The sequence below is a fragment of the Tyto alba genome, unplaced genomic scaffold (assembly GCF_018691265.1).
Source record: "Tyto alba isolate M040663 unplaced genomic scaffold, T.alba_DEE_v4.0 Super-Scaffold_48, whole genome shotgun sequence".
NCBI lineage: Eukaryota > Metazoa > Chordata > Aves > Strigiformes > Tytonidae > Tyto > Tyto alba.
In genome coordinates this window covers 6,768,135-6,791,456 of record NW_024881324.1, presented here as the reverse complement: position 1 = coordinate 6,791,456, position 23,322 = coordinate 6,768,135, and the positions used below count along the sequence as shown (strand labels likewise).

Here is a 23,322-nt window from a genome sequence, read left to right as displayed (position 1 = left end):
GCGCCGTTCCCGGCGGATGAGGCCGAGGGCGCTCGGGTGAGCCCTCCTGAGCAGCCGAGGTGCCCGGGCGGGAAGGCGGCCCAGCGGAACGGGGCTGCCAGCCCGGCGCCTCACGCACCTCCCGGCAGCTCCGGAGAGGCGGCGGGGGGGGGTTTCCCAAAGCCGGGCCAGGACGAGCCTTCCCGGGGCTGCCGGAGCAGCGGTGCCCGCTCCGGCCCCGGGGCAGCGCGGCGGGACCGGGCGGGGCCGCGGCGGGGGGGGCGTGGCCGCGGCGGGGGGGGGGGCGTGGCCAGCGGGCACGTTGCGGCAGGCGCCGCCGCAGCTGTCAGTGTCAGGGAGCCGGCGAACCGGGATCCCGGCTCCGCGGAGGGGGGAATCCCCCCCAGCCTCGCCCCCGCAGCCAATCGGCGGGCGGTATGCAAATCGCGGCCGCGCTGGCGGGCCAGTGGGAAGGGAGAGGGGCGGGGAGGCGGCGCCCCCGTTGGACGGCGGGGAGGGCGACGGGGGCCAATGAGGCGGCTAGGCGGGCGGGGTGCGCCCCGGGGGCGGGGCCATGCAAATTTCGTTTGAAAAGAGGGCGGGAAATCCGAGTTTCGCGGGAGGCCCTTGGCGCGTAACCCGTCTCCTTTCCCTTCATTCATTGTCAGCAGCCGCCGCTTCCTGGAGCCATTTTCCAGCCGGCCCCACACAGCGGGAGCGGCCCCGCTCCATCCGCCGCATCTGCCCGCCCCGCCGCCTCCGTCCCCCCCCCGGCGCCCCGCATCCTGCAGCCGGGGCCCCCCCGGCACCCGCAGCCCCCAGTATTTTGCGCGGGGCCTCGGCATCGAGGAGAAAAGGAGCCGGGAAGGCCGGGGGGGGGGGGGGGGGGGAGGGAGGGACGGGGGGGAGGAGGAGGAGGAGACGCGGCTGCGGGGACAGACCCGGAGGGAAGGATGAGAAGGGGACTCCAGCCGTCGGCCCCGGCAGCGCCGCCGCCCGCACCGTCCACGGACTCCAGAGCAGCCCCTGCCGCCTTCCCGGCCCGCTTTGCCGCCGGCACCTTCATCCACATCCGCAGCACCGGCGCGGCGGCGGGGACGCCCTGTGTTGTCTCCTCCTCCTCCTCCTCCGCCGCTTCCCAGGCTCCCGGTGCCTTTGCCCCGGCGGCGGACGGCGGCCAGCCCGCTGGCAGTTCGCTGTACTGCACCCCCCACGGACCCGCCGGCAGGACGGCGCTGCTGCAGCCCGCTCTCGGCGGAGGCGGAGGCCGCCCCCCGGTAATTTTGGGTTTTTTTTTCCCCCCGTCCCCGCGGGAGGGTGAAGGGGACGGTGGGGGAGCAGCGCCAGGTAGGGCCTCTCCCCGCCGCCGTCCGGGCCCCGGGGTCGGGCGGGGGGAGGGTGAGGGGGGGGGGATGGTGAGGGGAAGGGCAGGAAAGGCGGAGGCAGCGCTTTGTTGCAATAAACTTTCCTGCCTCCTTTCCCCCCCCCCCCCCCCCCCCCCCCCACCCTCCGCTGCCGGGTCTGATTTAAAAGGGAGAAAAAAAAAAAAAAATGGGGGGGGATTTAAAAAAAAAAAAAAAAAATCTTCCCCCGCCACGTCCCGCCGCAGGGGTGCCGAGAGCGAGAAGGCGGCGGTGGGGCCGCGGTGCCCCCGGGGCGGGGGGGGCCGGGCCGTGCCCCGCCGGTGTCTCCGCTTCACCCCCCGGAGCCGCCGGTGACGTCTGGCACACGTGCGCGGAGGCCGCGGCTGTGACTGGGAGCCGGGGCGGGCGGGGAGGGGGACGCCGCTTCCTCCTCCTCCTCCTCCTCCTCCTCCTCCTCCTCCCTCTGGCCTGGGACAGCCCGACCGCCGGCCGGCCGCCCCCGGCCCCCGCCGCTCTCGGAAATGCCCCTGCAGCAGGTCAGTGACTCGCGGGGCGGCGGCACCACCTCCCCCCCTCCACCTCACCGAAAATTTCCACACCCCCCCCCCCCTTTAAAATTTTCCACCTTCCCCCCCCCCCCCGCCCCAAAAAAATTCCGCCCCCCCCCCCCCTCCCCGCTGCCTCCCACTCGTGGGGGTTGCCTTTGTCCTCGCTGGTTTTGGGTGTGCGTTTGGCCCTCGTGGGCTCCGAGTTGGAGGGCATCCACGCCGGGGGGGGTGGGCGGGGGGGGGGGGGGGTTACCTCTGGCGGGCAGGTGATTTCCCCCCGCCTCGCCCACGGTGTCCACGACCGCGGCCCGGCAGCGTGGGTTCGCTAAACTCCCTCTCACCTCTTCCCCCTCCCCATCCCCCCCCCCCCCCCCCCCCCCGCCCCGGTGCGCCCCTACCCGGGCAAATGGGGTTTTAACACCCACCCCCCCACACACACCCGCCCCGGCATCCAGTCAGTGATGGTCCAGGTATCGGATGCTGCTGTAATTCTGAAATACTTTTGCAAGAGCTTGTGAGCGGCGTTTTCCTCCTTCGTGTGGCTGGGGAGAGACAGGGGGGATGGCAGGAGCTGCCTTCCACGTGGGTTTTTGCAGGTATTGGATGCTCAGGTAGTGATGGAAGTTTCAAGGCTCATCAAATCCCATCCAAAGCTTTTTTTAGATTACTATTTTATTTTCTTTTTTAATGGAAGCATCTTCGCTATGAAAGATAATTGATTTTTTTTTTTTTTTTCCCCTTTTTTGGGGGCTTCTGGTCTTCAGCATACCCCAGCAGTGCTGGGTGTTAAGCAGGCTGGTTCAAGCCACTTTGTAAATATTTGGCTGTCCTCTGCGAAGGTTTGATTCCTAGAAGGTGGTGTTAAGTGAATACAAAGAGGAGTATATGTTCCAGGATGATTCAGGGAGAATAATTGTGCAGGTTTTTTCAGCTTTGTGGGAGGGACGTTGGCATCATAGGGGGCTCCTAAAAATTTCTCCTTCATGGGCGCTACCAGACCTTTAAGTATGAATTTAGTGCATTTAAATTTATTTTTATTTTTTGGTATAGCGTTCACCTCTCTAATGGCAGGAACTCCTGGCCATAAAAACCTAGGAAGGCTTCTTTCCACCTTAAAGGTTGCTACCTGCAAGGAAGTCCCCACGCAAGTCCTGAATTTGTTGTACACCCTCACACCCGCCCCCCCGCCCCCCATTTACTTTGGGGGGAGAGGTGGGATGAGGGAGGAAGAGCGTGGTCAGGCTGGCGGTATCGACTGGCTCTGGCTAGCCACCCTCCCAGGACCACGAGCCACCTGTGGCCCGTGCCTGGAAAGGGGCTGCTCTGCCCTGGCAGCCGTGCTCGAGTGCGTGCCCCTCTTGCAGCCGCGCTGGTTTGCCGCAGACCCCCCGTCTTTTGGGAAATAAGGCTGAAGCTCCCTAGTTGCTCTGCCTTGGCTTTCTGCTCCTCAAACCACTTGGCGGGGAGGCGGATCCAGCCCTTCAGCAGTTCTCCGGCTCCCGCCTAGTTTTCCCCAAAACTCATGAAGGGTTTTCTGGGACTGGGAGGTGAGGGTATTTTCCTGGTTGGCTCCTAGCTGAGCATTTTTGAGAAACTGATATCAGAGGCTGCTTAGAAGCGTGACAAAATGCGAGCTCTGGCGAGTAGCACCTGTATAAATTTAGCACTTGATTAGTTGAGTTGCAAGTAGAGAATGGAGTCCGAGCCCCCCAACTGAAAACAAGTCCTTGATATGCAAAAGACTGTAGGGATAAGTCTAAAATTTGGCCAGCACACCTGCGCTGGTTAGGGTTATGAAAATGCTCTAGCTTTGCAGATGTAACTGCACGGGCAACCCACCCATCACTTCCAAATATAAACTGGTAAGACTGGAAAAGAGTCACTACAGCGGTATAGTTGAGGCTGTTCAGGGAGGTGTTTGACTCTCCCAGCAAATTAAAAAGTTTCTTTTGCTGGAGTAAGCTGCTTCCCCCCCGGGAATTCATTAGTCACTTATCTGTGTTTGTGTCAGTGTAGCTGTGTTGGAAAAGCCTTGAAAAGTGGCCTAGACCGTAACAACAGGCGGCTCCGGCCCTGGACAGATGAGAGTTTTGCCATCTCCCAAGCAGGTGTCTTCATGCTATCCAAAACCCGTGTCTTGCTCTGCCACTGCAGCTCCTGCGGCCGAGGGTCGCTAACGGGGCTTTGTACCCCGGTGAGCCCAGGCTTGGGCGGGCTCTGACCCAGGCTGCCTGCCCTTTTAACTTGAGGAGCTTTTTTTTTTTTTTTTTTTTTCCTCCTGTGGAGTTAATAGAAAGTGTTACCGGGCGGATCTGAACCCCTGCCATAGCTTAGACACAAGTGGTAATGAAGAATTAACCCTTGGAAAGCAACCATCGGCTTGTGCGCCCAGGGAAAGCCGGAGCCTCCGGAGACGGGGTCGGTTCTTGCTGCAAGGAGCTGGTGGTCCCGTGCCTCGCTGGGGGCTGCTGCTGTTCCCCTGCTTCCCTTCTGGGATCTCAGGCTTCCCAGGATGGAAAATTAACCCTGATCAGAATAAATAAATACAGGTTTTTCTGCTGGGCAGGCAGGTCGAACCAGCTAACGGGAGGTCTGGTAAGTGCCAGGGACCATCGAAGGAAGGCGGTGGCCAGGGAGAGGGCACAGGGGTAGGGATGCTGTGCTGCTTTGCTGGCAGTGAGCTTGCGACCCAGCTGGGCTCATCGTGTAAACATGGGAGAAATTACTGTTTGACGAGGTACCCCGAAAGCTTTCTGGCTGGTGTTGCCTTCTCGCTTGGTGTGAGAAAGTCACTGCCATTTGCCAATCCTGGTACTTAAAAATGGGGCTGCTATAAAAGCAAGCTGCTCAAAATGTTTCTAATTCAAATAGTGGAGAATTTCTTACTGTCTTTGGGTTATAAAGATAAGCCTTTAAGAACAAGGCCATTTTCTTAGCCATGAGAAAATGCTTAAATGGAGACACCACCCACATGTTAAGTCCTTTTTAAAAGGGGCTAAATCCTCTTAACAAGAATATCTTTAGAGAACTCCTGTGGCCTTTAGATGACATGAGCTGTGGAGAGGCTGGTTCGGCATACTTCAGAAGGGGGCGGGAGGATTTACATTTCCAAACTGAATACTTAGCACCTCTCTCATTTTTCTGGTGGCTTAGAAAGCACCTCTTCCTCCCTCCTTCTCAGCAAGTCACAGCTGGACAGGGAGAAAAATGGGGTAGCGCACAATCGTTCTCCTAGGTGTTGGGTAAAGGAGCAGGCCAAATAGGACATAAGTACTGAACAAGGTTTTAAGGTATGGGAGGAAAGCCCTGTAAGTTGCATAAAGGAAGTTGGTAGCTAACTAGGAGCTTTTCTATATTTTGCAGGAATATAACAGTTTGTGAAGACGCAGGTGTTTTCGCACTCAGACCAGTTTTTGTATGTCTTTGCCTGATAGTTGGTGTTACTAGGAATGACTGCTAGCATGAGACTGGGGCCTTTGCTTTTTGAATAGCATTTAAGGGAGTGTCTTTGCTTTAAATCCATCTCCTCCAGCAACAGACTGCTGCTGAGCCCAAGGAGGTACCACATGGTCCTTTGGCAGAGCTGCCTGAGGAAAGTTCAGAGGTATAAAGCCTGATTGCCCTAACTCTGCCAACAAGCATCTAGTGGAAAGCAGGCATCCTAATAAAACGGTACAGAAATAGCCTGTAGCTTGCTGCCGGTGGCTTCGCTATCCTCACGCAGAGTCCAGCTATGCTGGTGTGGCTCCGTCGGCACCAGAGCCACTGAAGTATGGTAGCCCCACGATGATAAAGGCTTCTGGCAGGTTTCCACGAGCAGCTGAGCCACAGAAAGGCTTTACTGTTGCTGGAAGGAGTAGGCTTGCTTCTCCCTCACAGCCTCTTCTGTTGCAGCTCCTTTGCCCTGCCGCTGGCCAAGCAATGCTCTTTCCTCACCTCTGCACTTGGGGAGCATCCAGCTGTGCTGGGTTGGTTTTCTGCCTCTTTAACAAGGTAAAAGAGCTGGGTTTGACGAGCGTGAGGTCCGGCATGTGGTAGGTATTGGGCACACGTGGCCCGTGATGGGATGAGTGAGCTGAAGGAAGGAGACAGGAGCTTTCCCATGCATTTTGTGGTGAGGTGTTAAATCGGCTTACTGAGCTTCAGTTTTCAGAAGCTGGTCTTGCCTGCTGTCACCGTGAAGGTCTCTTCCTTGTGCCACCGACCTGCTTGCCAAAGGCTGGGTATGGGTCACTTTATGGCCAGTCTCTTCTACCGTGGAAGTTGCTTCAACTGATAGAGCAATTAAAGGCATTTTTTTTTTTCCCATCATTTTATCCCAGGTATGTTGGTGCTACTGTTAATTCTTACAGTGTACTCATTTGTGAGTATGTGCAAGCATTTTAAAAAGATAATTCTTTAAACTTAGAAAGACCTGTATTTGGCGAGATGAAAGGTTCTGCCACTACTGTGACTACGACTGTGGCAAATGTTTGCAGAAGGAATGCAAGAAGGCGGCTTGCACAGGACAGTTTTTCTCCTGCTTACTTTGAGAGAGCACTTGCTCAGTCAGGGGTTACAATGAGTTTTATAACTACCAGTGGTCTGTGATTTTTGTCTGATCCCTGTCTGAATCTAGTTATAGTTCTGAACTTGGGTAGCAACAAGTTATATGATTTAGTTATCTTCTATGAAAGAAAAAAAAAACATTTTCTTTGTTTCTGCCTTTATTTTTTAAATTTTGAACTTGCTGTCTGTAGTGTTATTGGGTGATCCTAGATATTGTGGTAGGTGAAAATGATGTTCTCGTATATGTTTCTCTACACAGTTTACGATACGTTACTGTCACCAGTTGCCTTCTCCAAGATGAAGAGTGCTAGACCGTTAAATTTCTTCTGAAATTAAAGCCATTAATGTTAAAATAAAGGTGCCCTTTTATAAAGGAACCACGTGGCTGTGATAAGAAACACAGTGTTAGTTGTGAGTTTTCACTTGTGAAGCTTTTGGAGATTGGCAGCTTTGAGAGGTGTTTCGAAGATGTGGTAGACCCACTCTGCGGGCCGAGCGGGAGCCTGAGAGCCTTTCAGAGCCATCTGGTTCCACCAGGTCTTAACCTGGCCCTGGGAGGGAAACCGGAGGTGTGGAGAGAGGGGGTGAGCATGCCCCACTACCGTGGGAATGGCTCATTACAAAGCGTGGGTTGCAAAAAGGAAAACGAAGTAGCACCGTTCCTGTTTGGAGCTCCTGTCCTGTGCAGACCAGTAGGCCCGGTGTGGCTGTGGGAGGGGAACCCAGCCCACCCCTCCTGTCCAGAGCACCGAGAGGGGGATTGGGTGAGAAATGAAGACGTGAGATTTTTTGGTAGTACCTTCCAGTACGACACCTTTCAAACCTTGAGGCTGTACTTCTGAAGGTGTGTGCTGGGCTGATGGCCGTGGCTGTGGTGGCAGCGTTGGTCCTGGTGCTGGTGTGGAGGGCTGGGAAGGTGGCTCAGGCTTTCCTCCTGGTTTGTGGAGGAGCTGCCTGCTAAGAATGGGTTGGCGACTGCAACTTCAATTCAGATGGGCTTCTTGCACCCGTGGTGGTAAGGTAGATCCAGCCCTGCCCAGAGCGAGGCCTCAGCGGATGGAAAGCTCTTCTTAGTGTAACTAAATCTCCAGGTTTTACAGCCTCTACAAATAATCTCATTTGTGGCTGGCGGTGCTGAGTGTGTATCTACGGTGGCAACTCTCATCCTGACAAATGACTAAGTTGGACTTCAGGCTTTTGTTTTGGCTGGCAGAGTTAATCGCTTCCTGCATTATTTTTCAAGAGCAGAATTGTGTGTGCTGCTCTGGGGAGAAGAAACCCCCTTCACGTGCCCGGGGACAGTGTGTGCGGCGGGAGGGAGGCTGCCGGAGCCTCCGGACAGGGCTGCTGCAGTGCTTGAGGTGCTGCTGCTGAAGTATTTGGACTCGGTTTCAATTTCAGTTCTGTCTAAAGACAGACTTGGCAAAATTGCCCAACTTATCACATCTTTAAAAGGGAACTATTTCACTTCTGTTTTCCTCAAGTGAGTTGGTCCAAAACCACACTTGGAAGTGCTATGCCTGGCATGGGTGTCTCTTGAAGTACTATGCTGTCTGCTTGGATGGTGCTATTATTTGTTGGATCTTGTGGCATTCGTGGAGTTCTTAATGCCTTGTGGGTTCAGTGTGAGATGTGGTAAATATTTACGTCTGCAGGCCCTGTAAAGGGAGAAGACAAGAGTTTGGCTAGGTGGTGATGAAGCTGGAACGTGCTGAAAATGGCCTCTGCTGCATGGTAGGAGCGTACTACTTCATACGTTTTAGCCTTTCTTTTATACATCTGTGGATACATCTCAAATGCGTTGGTAACTGCTTGCAAACTGAACGTGCCTAAGGTTAATGGCACGTGTTGTGTCTCTGCTGTCCTACTTATGAATGTGAACAGTTGTTGACCTGTTACAGTGTGAAAACTAGCACGCTCACTCACTCTGTCAGTGCTGCACGTGCGTGTCCTGCAGCTTTCAGGCTTCTGCACCGAAGATCTTTTGCCTACGGCTGAGCTAGGAGGGAAAGGTGGAGCGTTGAAGATTGCCTTTTTGGAATCAGCCAGGCATCTTTTCTGTGACTGTGCTGAGTTAGGGAGGCAAGCATGGCTTCCGTTTATTCCACAGGGATGTCAATAACGACTTCCAAAAGTAAAACCCGTATCCCATTTTGTCACTTGAAGTAGGAGATTTAATCTGATCACTTGCATCCACCTTCAAGATTTCACCCAACTTGTATGTGGCTTCACCTAGTCTCGGAAGTGACCACGACCTAAGGCTGAGGGCATTTTCAGGTGCCCTACTTCCAGGATCTAGGAGACACGTTTCAGGAAGATACTGGGTGCTTCCTGCAATGTACACTTGCTGTACTGCAGACGTTGGGTCTTGGTATCTTGAGCTTTTTATGAACAAGCCACCGTTAAAAGCATAGGCTGCTATTACTTTGCCTTTCATTTGTATATCTTTACAACAGGCTTTTATAGTCTCATCACATAGACATTGCAAGACACTAGTCGTTTTGCGAAGATGTGTGAAAACTTGTAGAAAATATCTGAACAACTATTTTTGGTAAAAATAAATTATACTAGGGAACTAGATAACAAGAGGTGTCTGCTTAGCCTTGGCTGCTTCAGCTCCAGCATTCCTGCTCTAACTTGTGGTATGTGTGTGTTGGTTAATGTATGCATAGATTCTAGAAGTAATTTTCATTAATGAACTTCTCGAAAGACTTTCTCTTTACAATGCTGTTCTGTTGGCTTTTTTTTTTTTTGTGTAGTAGTTTTTTTTTTTTTGGTTGTACAGCTGTTGGTTCAAAGGTTGTTGCATATTGCATAACTTACTGGTAGAAAGTGGGGGTGGGAAGAAACTCATTGGCAAACTTCCTTGTTAATTAAGGTGACATTAAAAGCCTCTGGTTTAGGACTCAATGGTGGCTGTCACCACGGAGTGTAAGAGTCAAATTCTTCTATATTGTGTCAGGCTTATAGATCTACTCTACTAGTTCTCTCTCTCTAACTTTCTCTTAATTTTGGCTCTACACATTAATTAAAAAATCTTACTAAAATCGGAGTGCAGTAACAGATACAATTTTTCTTTCTGCAAGCCACTTGATTTTTAGACATCTTAAAGTGAAGCACTTCTCCACAGAGCAAGTGTACTAGGCTCTCTATAACACTTAGCTTTCAAATTTCCCTTGCCTGTCATTCAGAAACAAACTGACATGTAGACTTGCTTGCATCCCTTCTATCTAGACTCCCATTCAAAGAGGTATCATCTGGCAAATTTCAGGTCTGGAAGTGAAAAAGTAACCTCTTGGCCTGACATTTGTACTGGTACTGTCCATTTACGTTGACAGTAGGCTTCTGACTTTTTGGGTGCTACCACAGTGTAACTAGACAAGTATGTAAAAATACAAAATTATGTGTAAGAAGGGTTTTGCCTTGTACCGTAGGTGGCACGGCAGTTTGTTTGCATCAGGTTGTCTGCCATGTATTGGAAAATACATGCTTTAAGGAGCAGGTCTGAAGGGTTTGCTGCATTCCCTGACTGCCTTTGTAGTGGAAACTGGGCTTTCCTTCATCCTCTGCTTGGGCTTTTTTAACATCTGCTGGTTTTAAAGTAGTTTTTCCAACCAGAGACACTGGAAATGGAATTATATAGAATTGAGTGATGCTAGTAACTTAATAGTGCCTTCACTTCTTGTTTTCTTGTGCTGCTAACTCTGGAATTAAATGGCAATTACCATGTATATATGCTGGTGTTATTTTGCCTTGCCAGTGTTGTGTTTTTAGACAGCGTTGGTCCCACACATTGACAGTCAGTTTTTTGTCCCTGTACAGTAAGCTAGTTCACACTTTGTCTAATGTCTTCGCATAGCGGGAATTGATGTTGGTTACAGCTCTCACAGAAGGCTTTTGTGTGGCGCTATCTGAAAGCTGTCTTGTTGGAGCTTTTATCAAGGCTATTGCAATGAGGCCATTATCCCTGCTCGTGGCGAACATAGATATTCGCAGAAAGTTTTATAATAATGCTTAGTAAGTGGCACGCTGGTAACGCGCGACAATGCTGGAGTGGTACAGAAATAATACCCGAGGTGGCAGCCGTGCTGCGGCGGGGCGTTATCTGCCCTTGCAGACCGGGGACGGGGCGGGAAGGGAACCCCGCGCCGGGCAGACGGAGGGTGGCGATCAGGGCTATCGCGAGCACGAATAATCCTGGCCCTCAGCTCAGCAGAATAAAGTTTTACTTTTCATGGTAAGACTTTTATCGAGTGGCTCCAAGTAACCCAGATCTGAAATGCTGTATAATAGTTCTGCACCTCTTTTTTTTTTTTTTTTTTTTTTTTTTTTTTTTTTTTTCTCCACTTTGTTCTCGTTGGCTGTGCAGTATCTGTAGCCTGAAAATGTCTCTTGGGAGTTATGTAAAACTGTGAGTTGAGTGAGAGGAAGCTGAAACTTCACAACTCCGCTATAGTACTCTTTTTAAGCACAAACCTCTCGAGCTGGTAGGAAAGACAACTTACTACTTGAGGTGGGGGCAGGGAGGGCTTTAAAAATTATAATAGCATTTTCACCGCCTGCTTTGTCTCGACACTGGGCATTTCACTGGATCTATTCTTTTTTTGCCTCGGGAACTGGGGGTTAGAAAAAGCTCTTTTGCAGAAGTCTGTGTCCTGAAAGCACAAGCAAGTTGCTCATTTTCTTTCTCTAGTTCTTAATCATAAGAGCTGCCTTGATGATTTTTCCCACCTCAAATTAGCAGTTTATTTATAACATGCTAGTGTTCTGCATGCCCGTTGGTATTAATGTTCTGTCGTGCTGAGCTGAGAATTGTTCTCTGGAAAACTGACACCGTGAAGATGACATAAATGAACATGGGAAATTGCATATGATAGTCAGAGAAAAATTCAGGTGGCTTTTGGTATGACTTTGGTTCGCACTTCTTTCTATAAAATCACTTAAATTTCCTTTCTAATTAAAATTGCTAGTCATATCTCTGTTGCTGGCTTTCAGTTATTACTTTAGAAAAGAAAAATGCAGACCATTGCCTTTTGGCATCCTAGCTGCTCTTTCATTCCTGTTGGCAAACTTCTTTGTGATAGTCTTCTGCGCACTGCCACCAGTTGCCTTCTTGGATTGCAGGCAGGGGAGTGAGAAACTTCAGGGGGTATTTCCCCCTTCTCTGGGCCCTTGTGACAACCACTTCACGACCGAGAGTCTTCAAGACCCCTGCACGCAAACTCTTCCAGATCTTGGGGTCAGCAGTGTCCCTCCCAGGGGTCCTCTACTTCATGTGCTCTACAGAAAGCCTGGGCAGCATTCAAAGTCTAGACCAGGAGACACAGGGTACCTTGTGCCCAGAGAAGGAAATGGTAAAATAAAACCACATCCCATGAGCTGCTGTACTTGGAGGCTTGTGCTTTGTAGGTGTTTACAAGAAAGGTGGTAAAGAATGGTGCAAGATCACTTGGAGGCCTCCATCACTCTTTGTGACCTTTTCTGTAAAGATGCTCTTCATGTTGCTGCTGGCCTTGGGGTGCTGCAGTCCTTCCCTTTTCTTGCCTTGGTTACATCATGCTTCTGCTGAATATGTGATAAGTGAATGCAACAGTAGTGAACAGGTTGCATGCTGTTGGCTAGATATTAAGGTTAGGTACAGCCTTCTGTGGACAGAAATAAGCTAATACTTGGAAAGGGTTTTTTTCTGTGGTTTGTTTTTTGGGGGGGAGAGAGCAGGCAGAAACCCACTTTGCTGTGGAAGGGGAATGTGTAGGGGAATCCAGATACTGACATATTTAAATAAAAAAAAAAAAAAGAGAGAGAGAAGAAAAGCAAGCTTGTAGGCAGGCAAATTCCCCTTATTCAGAGAAAGCCATATGTTCAGGATACTATCCTTAGTGTGATTTATTTGCTTCAGAATTAGGAAAGAGGGTTGCTAGGAAAAGTAAGATGCATTCCCTTCTTCCACCTTAAAGAATTTTGTAAGGGCTATTTACCATCTCTTTCCTTTCTCCCTCTTTCCCAGTCCTGGGGAATAATCAATTTAGCAGTAAGTCAGAGCAAGCAAAAATGTGATTGTTCTCATCTACAATGCAGAGACTAAGATGGACTCTCTAAGGCCAAAATCAGGTATTTCTGCCACAGAGTGAATCAGAGGTTATTGAGTCATTCAGTGTTCAGTAAGAAAGGATCAAAATTTCAGCCTTTTTATTTTCCCCTTCAGATTTGTCTAGTTTTTTTCTATTTGACTACCCTTTAGCTCTTTCAATGGCCTCAGTGCCATTTTGAACACATTTCCCATACTTCCTCCCAAGGGGGTAGCAGCACCAGTTGTACCAGACAGGCATTATATCTGTTACTAGTACTTCAGGTGAAGTGGAGAAATGTGGCTTTCCCAGACGTTTGAAGAGCTCTGCTGCCTCAGTGTATGAAGAGCAGCCCCTAGACTCTGTTCAAATGGCAGTTGAGAAGGAAGGAATCTCCTTCAGACCTCGCAGGGAGAAAACTCTAGGCATCTGTGAGATGCTATAGTATATCTAGCTAAAAATATCAGATACTTGAGCTTGCCTATTGACTTGTTCGATGACGATGCCTTGCTGAAATGGAAAAAGCCAACAGATCAGGAAGGGTTTTAAACTTCTTGAACTTTGCGTAAGAGTGCGATGACACAAGAGGGGTGGCATAAAGATCCCAGGAAATGTACTTGCCCAGCAGGGCAGCCCCAGCTCTTTCACTGATCAGGCGAGTGGTGTGCATAGAAGATTAGGGACAGCCTGCCTGCCAGCAGCTGTAAAGTTCCTGGAAGGTTTGCTTTGCTCCTGAAAAGCCCATGTCAGATAGTACGTCTAGACTCAGCCCCAGCCCCTTTGTTTAATGTTGTATAAATCTTACAAAAATTTATTGTTTCTTCTGCTGCGAAGTTACGTTAAGCACCTCCTGCAAGTATTTCACCTCTCCCTGAATGCCAGAGAATGGTGCCTTTTGTCCTCTTTGTTGCTCTGCCTCGTCTTTGCATGCCCTTCCATGACTGCATGGTCATGAGCCCTATAATGGAGCAGATGCAGTGATCTTCCTAGCTAGAACCTTGACTTAAGAGTGTGAGAACGTACATGATCCACTCTTCTCTGAGGAAAAATGTGGAGTGTAACTCAGTAGTTGTATTAGTCTGAACTGAGGTGGGTGTGCAGGTCAGGACTGACATGGTGGTGTGCTTACATGGGGGAGATCTTTACAAACATCACAGGTCCACCTATTTGTGCACCTGTACCCCATGCATATAAAACTGGAATTTTTTGGATAGTAATATTGATCAGGGCCATGACTAGTTGCTTTCTTGTTCTTGTGTGTAACTGCATAGAGTGAAGAAACTTCAGCTTTCACTTAGCTTCCTATTGCTTTCAGAGGTGGAGTTGAAACTCTGAATTTCTTAGGTCTCTTCTGACTACCATCACATGGTCATGGTATCCTGGTCTGATTTTTCTTTTCAGAAAAAGGGTCCAAAAACCAGCATGCTTCACTCTGTCCATTTTGCAATGAACTGATCCTCTTTTAAAGACAAACTTAGGAGCTTCTCCTGTTGTGAGGAGCTACACTTACCAGCAGATGCTTCGAGGACCTGTGAGTCCGTGGAGACTGTGTAGTCTTCAGACTTGCTTTCTGAGGGGACGAACTGCTAGTCCTGCCACCGGGTCAGCCAGATGCATGTAGCATCTTGGCTATGGCTAAGATTGAGTTATCTCTCTCAGCGATATGAGCTTCAAATTGAGAAAGAACTGTTGAAGGCTTTTGATTGCTCGGACAAAAAGACAGGACGTATACAGCCTTGGGGCTTGTGAGGGCTGAGCGGGAGTCCTTCTCAGGAGCAGTGGAACGAGGTGTGTGCTGGGGATCCTGAGGAGCTGGGATTTTGCTTCTCTGGTTTAACTAGCTGCTTGCATCTCCCTTGGCAGGGTTAAATTGCATCAGTCCCTTCACTAAGAGGTTTTTATCCAGACTACCAATTTTAACAAAGTGATATTTTTTTGTTTTGTGTTTAAGTTTGGTATTGAAATCTTGAAGAAGGCAGGCCAGTGAGGTGATTTTGGTAACAACCTTTTACAGTCACAATATGGAATTTTTTGCACCTTAACGAGCGAAGGCAGTGGTTTGAATGTATGCCAGTATGCCTTTCCAGAGCTGTGATATGGCTGAACCACAGTGGAAATCTGGAACTGTAACAGCACTGCTAATAGGAAGTTTGACTCCTTGCATTTAACCACAAATGTGGTCAATCTTAGGAGAGGCAATAACGGAGAGGAAGAAAGGTGGTAGTATTTGATTAGCATTATTTTCCTTGTTTTCTGCAGTGCATCTGATGGTGAGAAAGGAGTGATAATATTACTGACTGATGCTTCCAGTTTCTTCCTTGTTACAAGCTGAAGATACTCTTTTGGGGTAGTTTTAACAAGACCCGCATTCAGCATATTAAATTCAAGTCGTGTGCTATTATTAAACGTTTGTGCTGCTTGGTAAACTATTCGGTATTTCTGAAGACAATAACACATGAGAAGAGGATTAAAATACCATGTCAGGATCCTTCAGGTGGTCGCTGGCTTCATGTGGGGGCTGAAACACAAAGCAGCCCAGTCGTGGCCGGTATCTGCAGCAGGTGAGTGAGGGACAAAGATCTGCCCATTGCTCCTCAGCGTCGTGCCCCAGACCAACACGTTCGATCTGTTTGGTTCAGCAGCATGGGAATGGCTGTTTGTCTTGGAAACTAAAATACCCTCCTGTTTCCAATCTGCGTGTTCTCTGAAATAAAATGTAATGCTCTCATAGTCAGGGTAACCTTCACTGCCTGCTGGGGTAGGAAGGAAAAGACGAATTGGGGGTCGGGTCTGTGCTGCTAGGAGCGCTTGCTGTGAGGGGATTTCCCGGAACCACCCGGAGAGACGCTTTGGGGAGGTGTTTTCACACTGGGCTTACGGATGATCCAAGCGGGCGCTGCCACGAGCGGGGTCACGCTGCCCTCCCTCCCTCCCCGCTCACGCGGCCCCGTCGGCGCCTGCCCTCGCCCAGACCGGGGACCCGCTCCAGCTGAAAGCTAACACTGGGCGAGCGATTAGTTTTCAGCCCAGCGAGCTCCCCGGCCCGGCGGGAGGCCTCCCGCCGTGGCAGCGGGGCCCTGAGGTGCGCCCGTGGCTGCGGATGCCGGCAGGTCCCACGCGTGGGCTGGCTGGCTCGGCCCGGCGGCAGGCCGAGCTGCCTGGGCGACCTCGGCATCTCGGAGTTGCCCGTAACGAACGCCTAACAGATGGCTCCGTAAAGAAACTGGCAGCTTTTGTGCCGTTCCTTACTGCTTGGGTTACCGAAGGCGCGCAGCTGCCGGCCCCTTGCCGGCAGTGCCCACGGGCTGAGGGGAACTCACGTGCTCCCCCCATCTTCGCTTTTCTTTCAGCTTTTAAAGGCTCAGGGGCAGTTTAGGGCTTTTGCGAGCGCATGGGGGAGTAGATGGGGCTGAAAAGGTTCTCAACTGACGGAGGAAATCCACAGGTTGCTTAAACTGAGAATCTGCATTTTCTCCGTGCTGTGTTTGCACCGTGCCTCGTACACTCGGTTTCCTAGTCCCTGACTGAGGCTCCCAGGCTACGTGTAATTTAATTACAGTCTGACGGCTGGCATTGTAGTAGGTGAAGATACAAATGTAATTTGTGCCTACAAGTTATGTGTGTAGTGAGCTTGTAATACTGGCGGCCTTCTCCAAAATCATCGCTATCAGGAAATACCTCCTGCGGAAAGACTTGCTGTGCTGCTTTGACAGGTACAGTCACTCTGAGAAGGGCTTTAACACGACTGATTTTTAGCAGGTGAAAGTAAAGGTGTCACGGTCTTGCACGAGAGGTCACAGAATCTCTGGAGATAACAATTGGGATGGCTTTTACTGCCAATAACTGCAGCCACAGCTGAGGGACTTATCTTGCGTGGGTTATGAACATGGGAGGGCTCCTAGAGCTTCTGGTCAGATGAGTGGTAATGAACTCTAGTCATAGGCAAAGCTTATCAAGGAGGGTTGAGTTTCATGACTGTACTCATAGCACAGTCTCCTTTCTGCCCCTTGAGAGGCGAAGCCAGCCTGTGTGGTGGCAAGACCACCCAGGGCCCTGCTTCTTCCACACCGCTGCAGAATTTGGCCCTCATGACCAAAATACGCCACTGAATTTTGGCTTCAGCTTAAAAGAAGGTTTATCACTGTGGTTGTAGGGAAACCTCCACCTATAAACTCAACTAATGCGGTACTAAGTCACTCTGGAGACACCCTGTGATTAATAGGGCTGCAAAATAAGAGTTATCACTTTAATCTGTTGCCTAATTTCAAACATAACTATTTTGTTATTGATTGCTTCAGCAAAAAACTTCAGATGTGCTTATCTCCCAATCCTTCGACATGCTGCCCACTGCCAGAAGCCTCAGCTCTCCCCACAGCAGCTGCCAAAATTTCTATCTTTCTCCTGATACTTTCTTTAACACCATTGTGCATTGAAATGTTTGCAGGATGGTAAAATGTGAAAGCTGTGTAGCATTCTTATTTATTTTGGAATTCAGTGTTTTACACAAGGAACGCTGTAACTCTGCCATATTTACTTTCTTGTATTTAATTCAATAAAATGTATTTACCTGAAGTGGACACAAAATTTCCAGTTTGCTGTGGAAAGCATAGGGCCACGCTGCAGAACTTGTTCCAAGTCAGCGCAGAGTGTGTAAGGGCTTCTTGCCAGTGCAAAGTGTGGGAGGGAAAGTCAGGAGAAAGAAGACTCGCCGCTATCATCAACAGGCGCCTGTTGGAAAGGTAGAGGTTATGGATGTCAAAGCAAAACAATAGGTTTTTGTTTTTGGTTTTTTTTTTTTTTTTTTTTAGTTTTATATTTCCAAGACAAACCAATGACTGGAAAAAGGGTTTTCTTACACGACTGTCTTTAAAGTGCTTTTGCTTTACCTTGGATAAGAACTTGCAGTCTCAGATAGTGAAATCTAGTCAAGTTTTCTCAGGTAATCTTGGATTTACAGTTTGGTAGAATTTGGAATTAGGGTTGGGAAAACAAATAGTGTAGAAAATGAGGAATATTTTTATTTTTTTTTAAGAATATACCATGCTTTAGGCTTTTTAGCAATCTAGGAATTCTACAGGCTGGTGCGGGCTTCCCAGGGCTGCCTTGGGTTGTCTTACCCTTCCTGCTGCTAAGAGAATAAAGCTGTCATCCTTCTTATCCATATACCATTGAGAAAGGCCATCATACACAAGCTATTTTTGATCCTATTCCTTTCCATAATTATATGTACCTTTTATAAATCTGTCTGGATGGAAAGATCCCATGTACTTTGGAAGGGCTCATTTGATCTAAATTTAAGGATGTCTCATGTCCAGTTGTGAAACTTGCTATTTTAGTTTGCCCTACCTACAGCTTTTACTAAAACAAGAGGAAAAGAATAAAAAGAAGAAAGACTGAAAAGTGTGTGTGTGAGAGGAGGGAAAGATGACTCATAAGTGGGACTGCATTTGAAAATGAAAAGGATCGAGGTGTACTGATCATGAGAGAAACACAGCTTTTGTGAAGAAGGCACAATTAAATCATATGGTCATTTATCTTCTGAACAGATTAAGGTATGTTTGTGGAAGAACCCATGAGTCTGAATTGAGTAGATAATGTAGAAGAGAGAAGAAATCTATTTAAAGAAAGGAATTTTTAGTGCAGCCTTTAATAGGTGATATTTTAGTGCTAGATTCCACGGGAAGACTTCTCCAGGCTTCTGGAAAATCCCATTTAGCTGTCCATTGCCTACGGGATAGTTCTAATAACTTCATGGTTATACAGCGAGGCAGGTAGCAGAGAGGGGAAAAAGGGGGAGGGCAGCAGTGCAAGAAGCCAAATGGGCTTTCTCTGAACTTCAGGCTGTAATGCATAGAAATTAAAGCTCATGAATAGACACCCGAGTTTCTGCTTTCATCCTAGATGTTGTGTCTCTTACTTCTGCTTGTGTTCTGCTCTTCTAGTCTCGTTCTGCCACCCACAGAACTTCCCCAAAACTTGGGATGTTCAAATAACCTTTTCTGTAGGGTTTAAGTAGTATGCAATTATAAGGATGGAGTTCTTCTGTATACAGAGCTGCAAAAAGTGCTTGCTTCCTTAAAATATTTAGTAGCAGTATCCAACAGCCAGCTCCTTCCACCTTCACCCTTCTTTCCCTGCCTTTCCTACCCACCAACCAAAAGCTAAAAGATAAAAACAATGTAGCTGTCAGACATGTGAATGAGGCTGATTACAAAGTTAAACATATTTTCTAAAGCATTTTGATTAAGAAAAAGTAACTGTTGGTATGTTTTTGGATTAAAAATTGGCTAAGTGACAGGAAAAGGGTCCTTTTGATTGATTCCAGTGAGTATTTGCACTAATCCCAACATTATGGAGCGCTTTCATCATTGTCCCAGAAGTAAACAAAAAAAACCTGTTAATGATAGTAATTGCTAGCAGAACAGTAAATGATAATGGAGCTCTCACAGCTTGCTCTGTAGGCATATTCAAACACACCGAGTCTTTAATACAGCCAAAGGCAAAGTTGTATGCCAGAGAGCAGGGAATGCAAGCTATTCCTTATGAAAGGGGGCCTGTATCCTGGAAAGCAGCACTTCTGAGAAGTCTGTGGTGGACAAGCAACTGCACACCAGCTTCCAGCACGATGCCAAGGAGCGATGGCACTGAGGCTTGCAACCTGGCATGTGCAAAATAAGGAATAAGAGAGGGGATATTTTTGCCTCTGTGAACAATTTTGGTGTAGCTGATACTTTAAATAACCTAAGACAACTCAGTGCTAATACTTGTAAGGGGAAAATGTTGAATATAAGAGATGATGTTAAATAGGGCAACAAAAATTATTTGAGTTCTGAAGGAAATGCCCTACAGTGCAACTTAGTAAAGCAATATTTTGCTTATGAAATTAATATTAAGGAATGACTTGGCTGATGTACAAGATACAGAACTGGGAGAGGTGGTTGAGGCAGATGATGGTTGTGGTGCCATCCAGAGGGACCTTGACAGACTGGAGAAGTGGGCTGACGAGAACCTCATGAAATTAAGCAAAGGGAAGTGCAAGGTCCTGCCTCTGGGTAGGGATAACTCCAACCACTGGGATGGGCTGGGGCAAACCTGCTGGAAAGCAGCTCTGTGGGGGAAAAAAAAAAAGTCTTGGGTGGTCCTGGTGGACCAGCGATGCACCCTTACGGCAAAGACTGCCGATGACGTCCTGGGCTGCATTAGATTACCAGCAGGTTGAGGGAGATGATCCTTCCTCTCTGCTCAGCCTTGGTGTGACATGTCTGATGTGCTGGGTCCAGGTTTGGTTCCCCCAGTACGAGAGACATGGACATGGTCCCCTGAAGGGCTATAAAGGTGTTAAGGCCTCAGAAGCATCTGATACGCAAGGAGAAGCTGAGAGAGCTGCGACTGTTGGGCCTGGACGAGAGAAGGTATATAAACACCTGATGGGAGGTAATGAAGAAGATGGAGCCAGGCTTTTCTCCATGGTGGCTAGTGACAGGACAAAAGGCAATGGGAACGAATTGAAATGTAAGAAATTCCACTTAAACATAAGCTTTTACAGTGAGGATAATCAAATGCTGGAATAGGTCTCTTGGGCTGTGGAGTCTTCTTCACTGGAGATATTAAAACCCCAGCTGGACACAGCCCTGAGCGTTGTGCTCTAGTTTCCCTCTCTTTGAGCCAGAGGGAGTGGACTAGATGATCTCCAGTGTTTTTTTCTCACCTCAACCATTCTGTGAGGTGATTCTGGTGTTAAAGGACTTCTTAAATTATTGAACTTGAACACACTGAGAACTTAATACTGAAAGCTGAAACAATGCAAACTCCAAGTGGAAATTAGATTTTCAAATTCTTTTTAAGTGAGAGGAAAATAGTAGTGAGTCAATACCTTCAAGTTTTGACAGAATTAATATTTTGCTCTCTAATTTCTCTGCAGAGTTATGCTCTGTAATTTCAGGATTTAACAGCCTTGAGCTCATCTTTTTGATGGGAGCAACTGTGTTTATGGTCCTTCCTGACAGGTGCTTGCTCATTTAACTTTCTTGTAAGAGGTTTTAAAATTGCATGGCAATCTCTTCCTTCCCTTGGCTACAAGATAGCTTAATGTTACTAATGGTGTAGGAAGTAGGGGAAATCTAGTGGTCTGTGATACATAGGAGATCATATTAGAAAGTCAGATTTTTTTCTTTGATCAAAGGGCAGACTAGAGAGAAAATGCAAATTAATTTAATTTTAAAAATTAATTTAATTTTAAAATTTGAGACTTCAAGGTAGCATTAATTTTTCTGGAGAAGTCACCTAAAGGTACTTAGTTTAGGGAATCCGTAGTAAAGAAGATAAAGTGGAATGGACAGATTGTGTCTGTTGTGGGTCAGTTTTGATATAGAGTCAAGTCCTTGCTTGACTCTGACCTGAGATGTTCTGCTTCACCAGGGCCAATACACTTCATAATCTGAGAAAGAACAGTACCTTTAACTTCTTTACCCCTAGGAATTTATTCCCTGTGATGACACGTCTGTTTTGGATGTTGTAAAAACATTTGGATGTTTGTAAATTAGGCTAGCACATCAACTTTTTAGATTGCCTTGTCTATGGCATGACAGAATTTACCCAGATGTGAAAAAGAAAATTTAGTCTACCAGCACTCATTCACTTTGCTTATAAACTATTGTCATCTTGTCCTGTTTTTATTCCCTCTCTGTCTCGGGGAATAAGTGAAACTTGCTATTTGAACCAAATAATTTATCTTCATTTTGCCAGCACTCCCAGGTGGTTCTGCTCCTTGGTGTGGCTGAGGGAGGGATAAAATACTGCTGAGGTAGGATGTGCATCACAGCGAAAGCTCGGTGGGTTAGTTGTTCTTTGTAATGTTACATAGAATTTAAAACATTAAGAACTTGGCTACCTTTGTGCCCTTTCAGCCACGTCAGCTGTCTGCTGCTAAACTGACCGGCGCAATAAGAGTATCTGCGATAGATGCCCAACTTGACATGGGTAGGGAGGAAATAGTTTCTTCCTAGAGTTTAGCAACCCAGGCTAGGTGAAAACCAAGTTCAGTTTGTAGTCAAAGAAATGTGCTGTGAAGAAGCCTTCTGATGGCAGTACTGGTTCCTTGTCTAGGATGAAGGGGGCAGTCAGCCACAACTAGGGTCTCTAGATCCTTGCTGTGATTCTCTCCCTCACTCTACTTACATGCTTTTATCTATTTCTGTGACTTTGTGCTGATTTGGAGCCTCCTTTCCGGCTGCTTCTAGGAATAGTTGCTTTTGGATATGTAAACTGTTTCCTGTTTTTTGGGCACTTGTTATTTATTTTTGTTGCTCTGAGATTTGGTATGTGGAGGAGGTTATTATGTTAACTTCAAGGTTTCTTAAGGATATATTTTTTTTAATGTAGTACTAGTAATTTCACTTTCAAAACTGTACCTAAATAACTTGCAAGTGATAAATTGATCTCTTCATGCAAACTCAGCTTTATAGTTACTTGTATGTGCAGAAATAACTTCTCAGGGTTAATCTGGACAATGTTGGGACTTCCTTAAAGTGAACTAAGACTCCCACAGTTTACATAATATAGAGTGATCCTGTATTAAAGTAAATGCTTAGGAACCTGTGTTATTTCTCATGGTCTGATTCTGTAAGTGCAAATCGTTGCATCTCATCAGACCCTGGTTGTCTCCTGAAAATTTTCTGTCAAGTTTCACAATGTGCTTTGGAATCTATGTAATATTTTTATCACTCTAAATGGATTCAAAGTGCATTTATTACTTTTGGGGAATCCAACTGTCTGTTTCTATACTTGTATGGAACTAAATTAAGGAAGTACTTCAAAATAAAAGATTTTAGTACTTCAGATCTGACTCCTCATAACTAATTACATTAATTGAACAGGTAGTTAGATGGAAGAGCCATTGTGCCTCAGGCAGTGAATTAAAAATACGGAGTCAAGATCGGTGTCAACTTTTTTTAAGAAAGGCTTCTCCTCCTTTGGGGGCACAAATGCCCATCACTAATGCTCATGTGTACCTGAGCATTAGGCAAACTTATTGCCTTCCAGTTTGTGGCTCTCAGCTCTAATTTCTGAAGTGTCTGCATACAGATCCTTTTTGTCATCAGGTTTTGAAAGAATATATGAGTGAGTTGGATCCCTGTGAATCACCTGTCAGTAAGTAAAGCAATACAGTCCCTTGGCACTGCTCTGGTATACCTTGGTATGGGTACTGTGTGTGGAGTGCAGGAAGATTTGGGCTGCCAGGGTGGGAAATCTTGAACTGCAGACCTGTGCTGACAAGAGAGCTGGCACGGCAGAAATTTCAGTGGTGTAACTCCATGGGTGCCATCCTTTTTTTTGTAGGTGTCCTGTATCCAAGGAGAACTAATGTTGAGGTGCTGTGGCTCAGGCTGGCAATTTAGTGAGCAAACTTGGTGATGCAAGCCCGATCTTGCATCGCTACAGCGCACCTACACTGAGATAGCACTGGTGCGGCTTTGCGAGTGCTCCTCCTTCTCGTCCCTTTGACTTTGCACGTATCAAATCTTATTAATTACATCTTTCTAGAAAGTTTTACAACTAAGTTTTGTATGTTAAGTAAGGATCTGTAAGAATCCTCCGGATTCCAATGCTAATATATATGCCCAGTGTACTACTACTTTAGTTTTTAACCTGTGTATCTGATACTTCATGGCATTTACTGGAATTTCCTCCAAGGAAGTTCATTCTATCCTATTCTCTGGCTCCCTTAATGTCCTTCCTCTCCCCCCTCCCGGGGCTCGTTTGTTTAGTAGACAATTTGGCAGACAACTGACAGTGTTTGAATTTTTTTCTTTTTTT

The 23,322-nt window shown here is 47.6% G+C and overlaps 1 protein-coding gene across 3 annotated transcripts in view; it reads left to right on the top strand.

The window, feature by feature from the left end:
* The first annotated feature begins 907 nt into the window (after positions 1-907).
* The window catches only part of E2F3 (E2F transcription factor 3), a 43,188-nt gene continuing 20,773 nt past the window's right edge, over positions 908-23,322 (top strand). For 2 of the 3 annotated variants that reach the window (XM_042806903.1, XM_042806902.1), the window contains exon 1: positions 908-1,256. In XM_042806903.1, the coding sequence (XP_042662837.1) occupies positions 933-1,256 (324 nt within the window). In that variant the 5' untranslated portion in view covers positions 908-932. Of the gene's footprint in view, positions 1,257-1,809; positions 1,880-23,322 lie in introns of those variants that run through there. The other variant, XM_042806905.1, reaches the window with a different exon arrangement.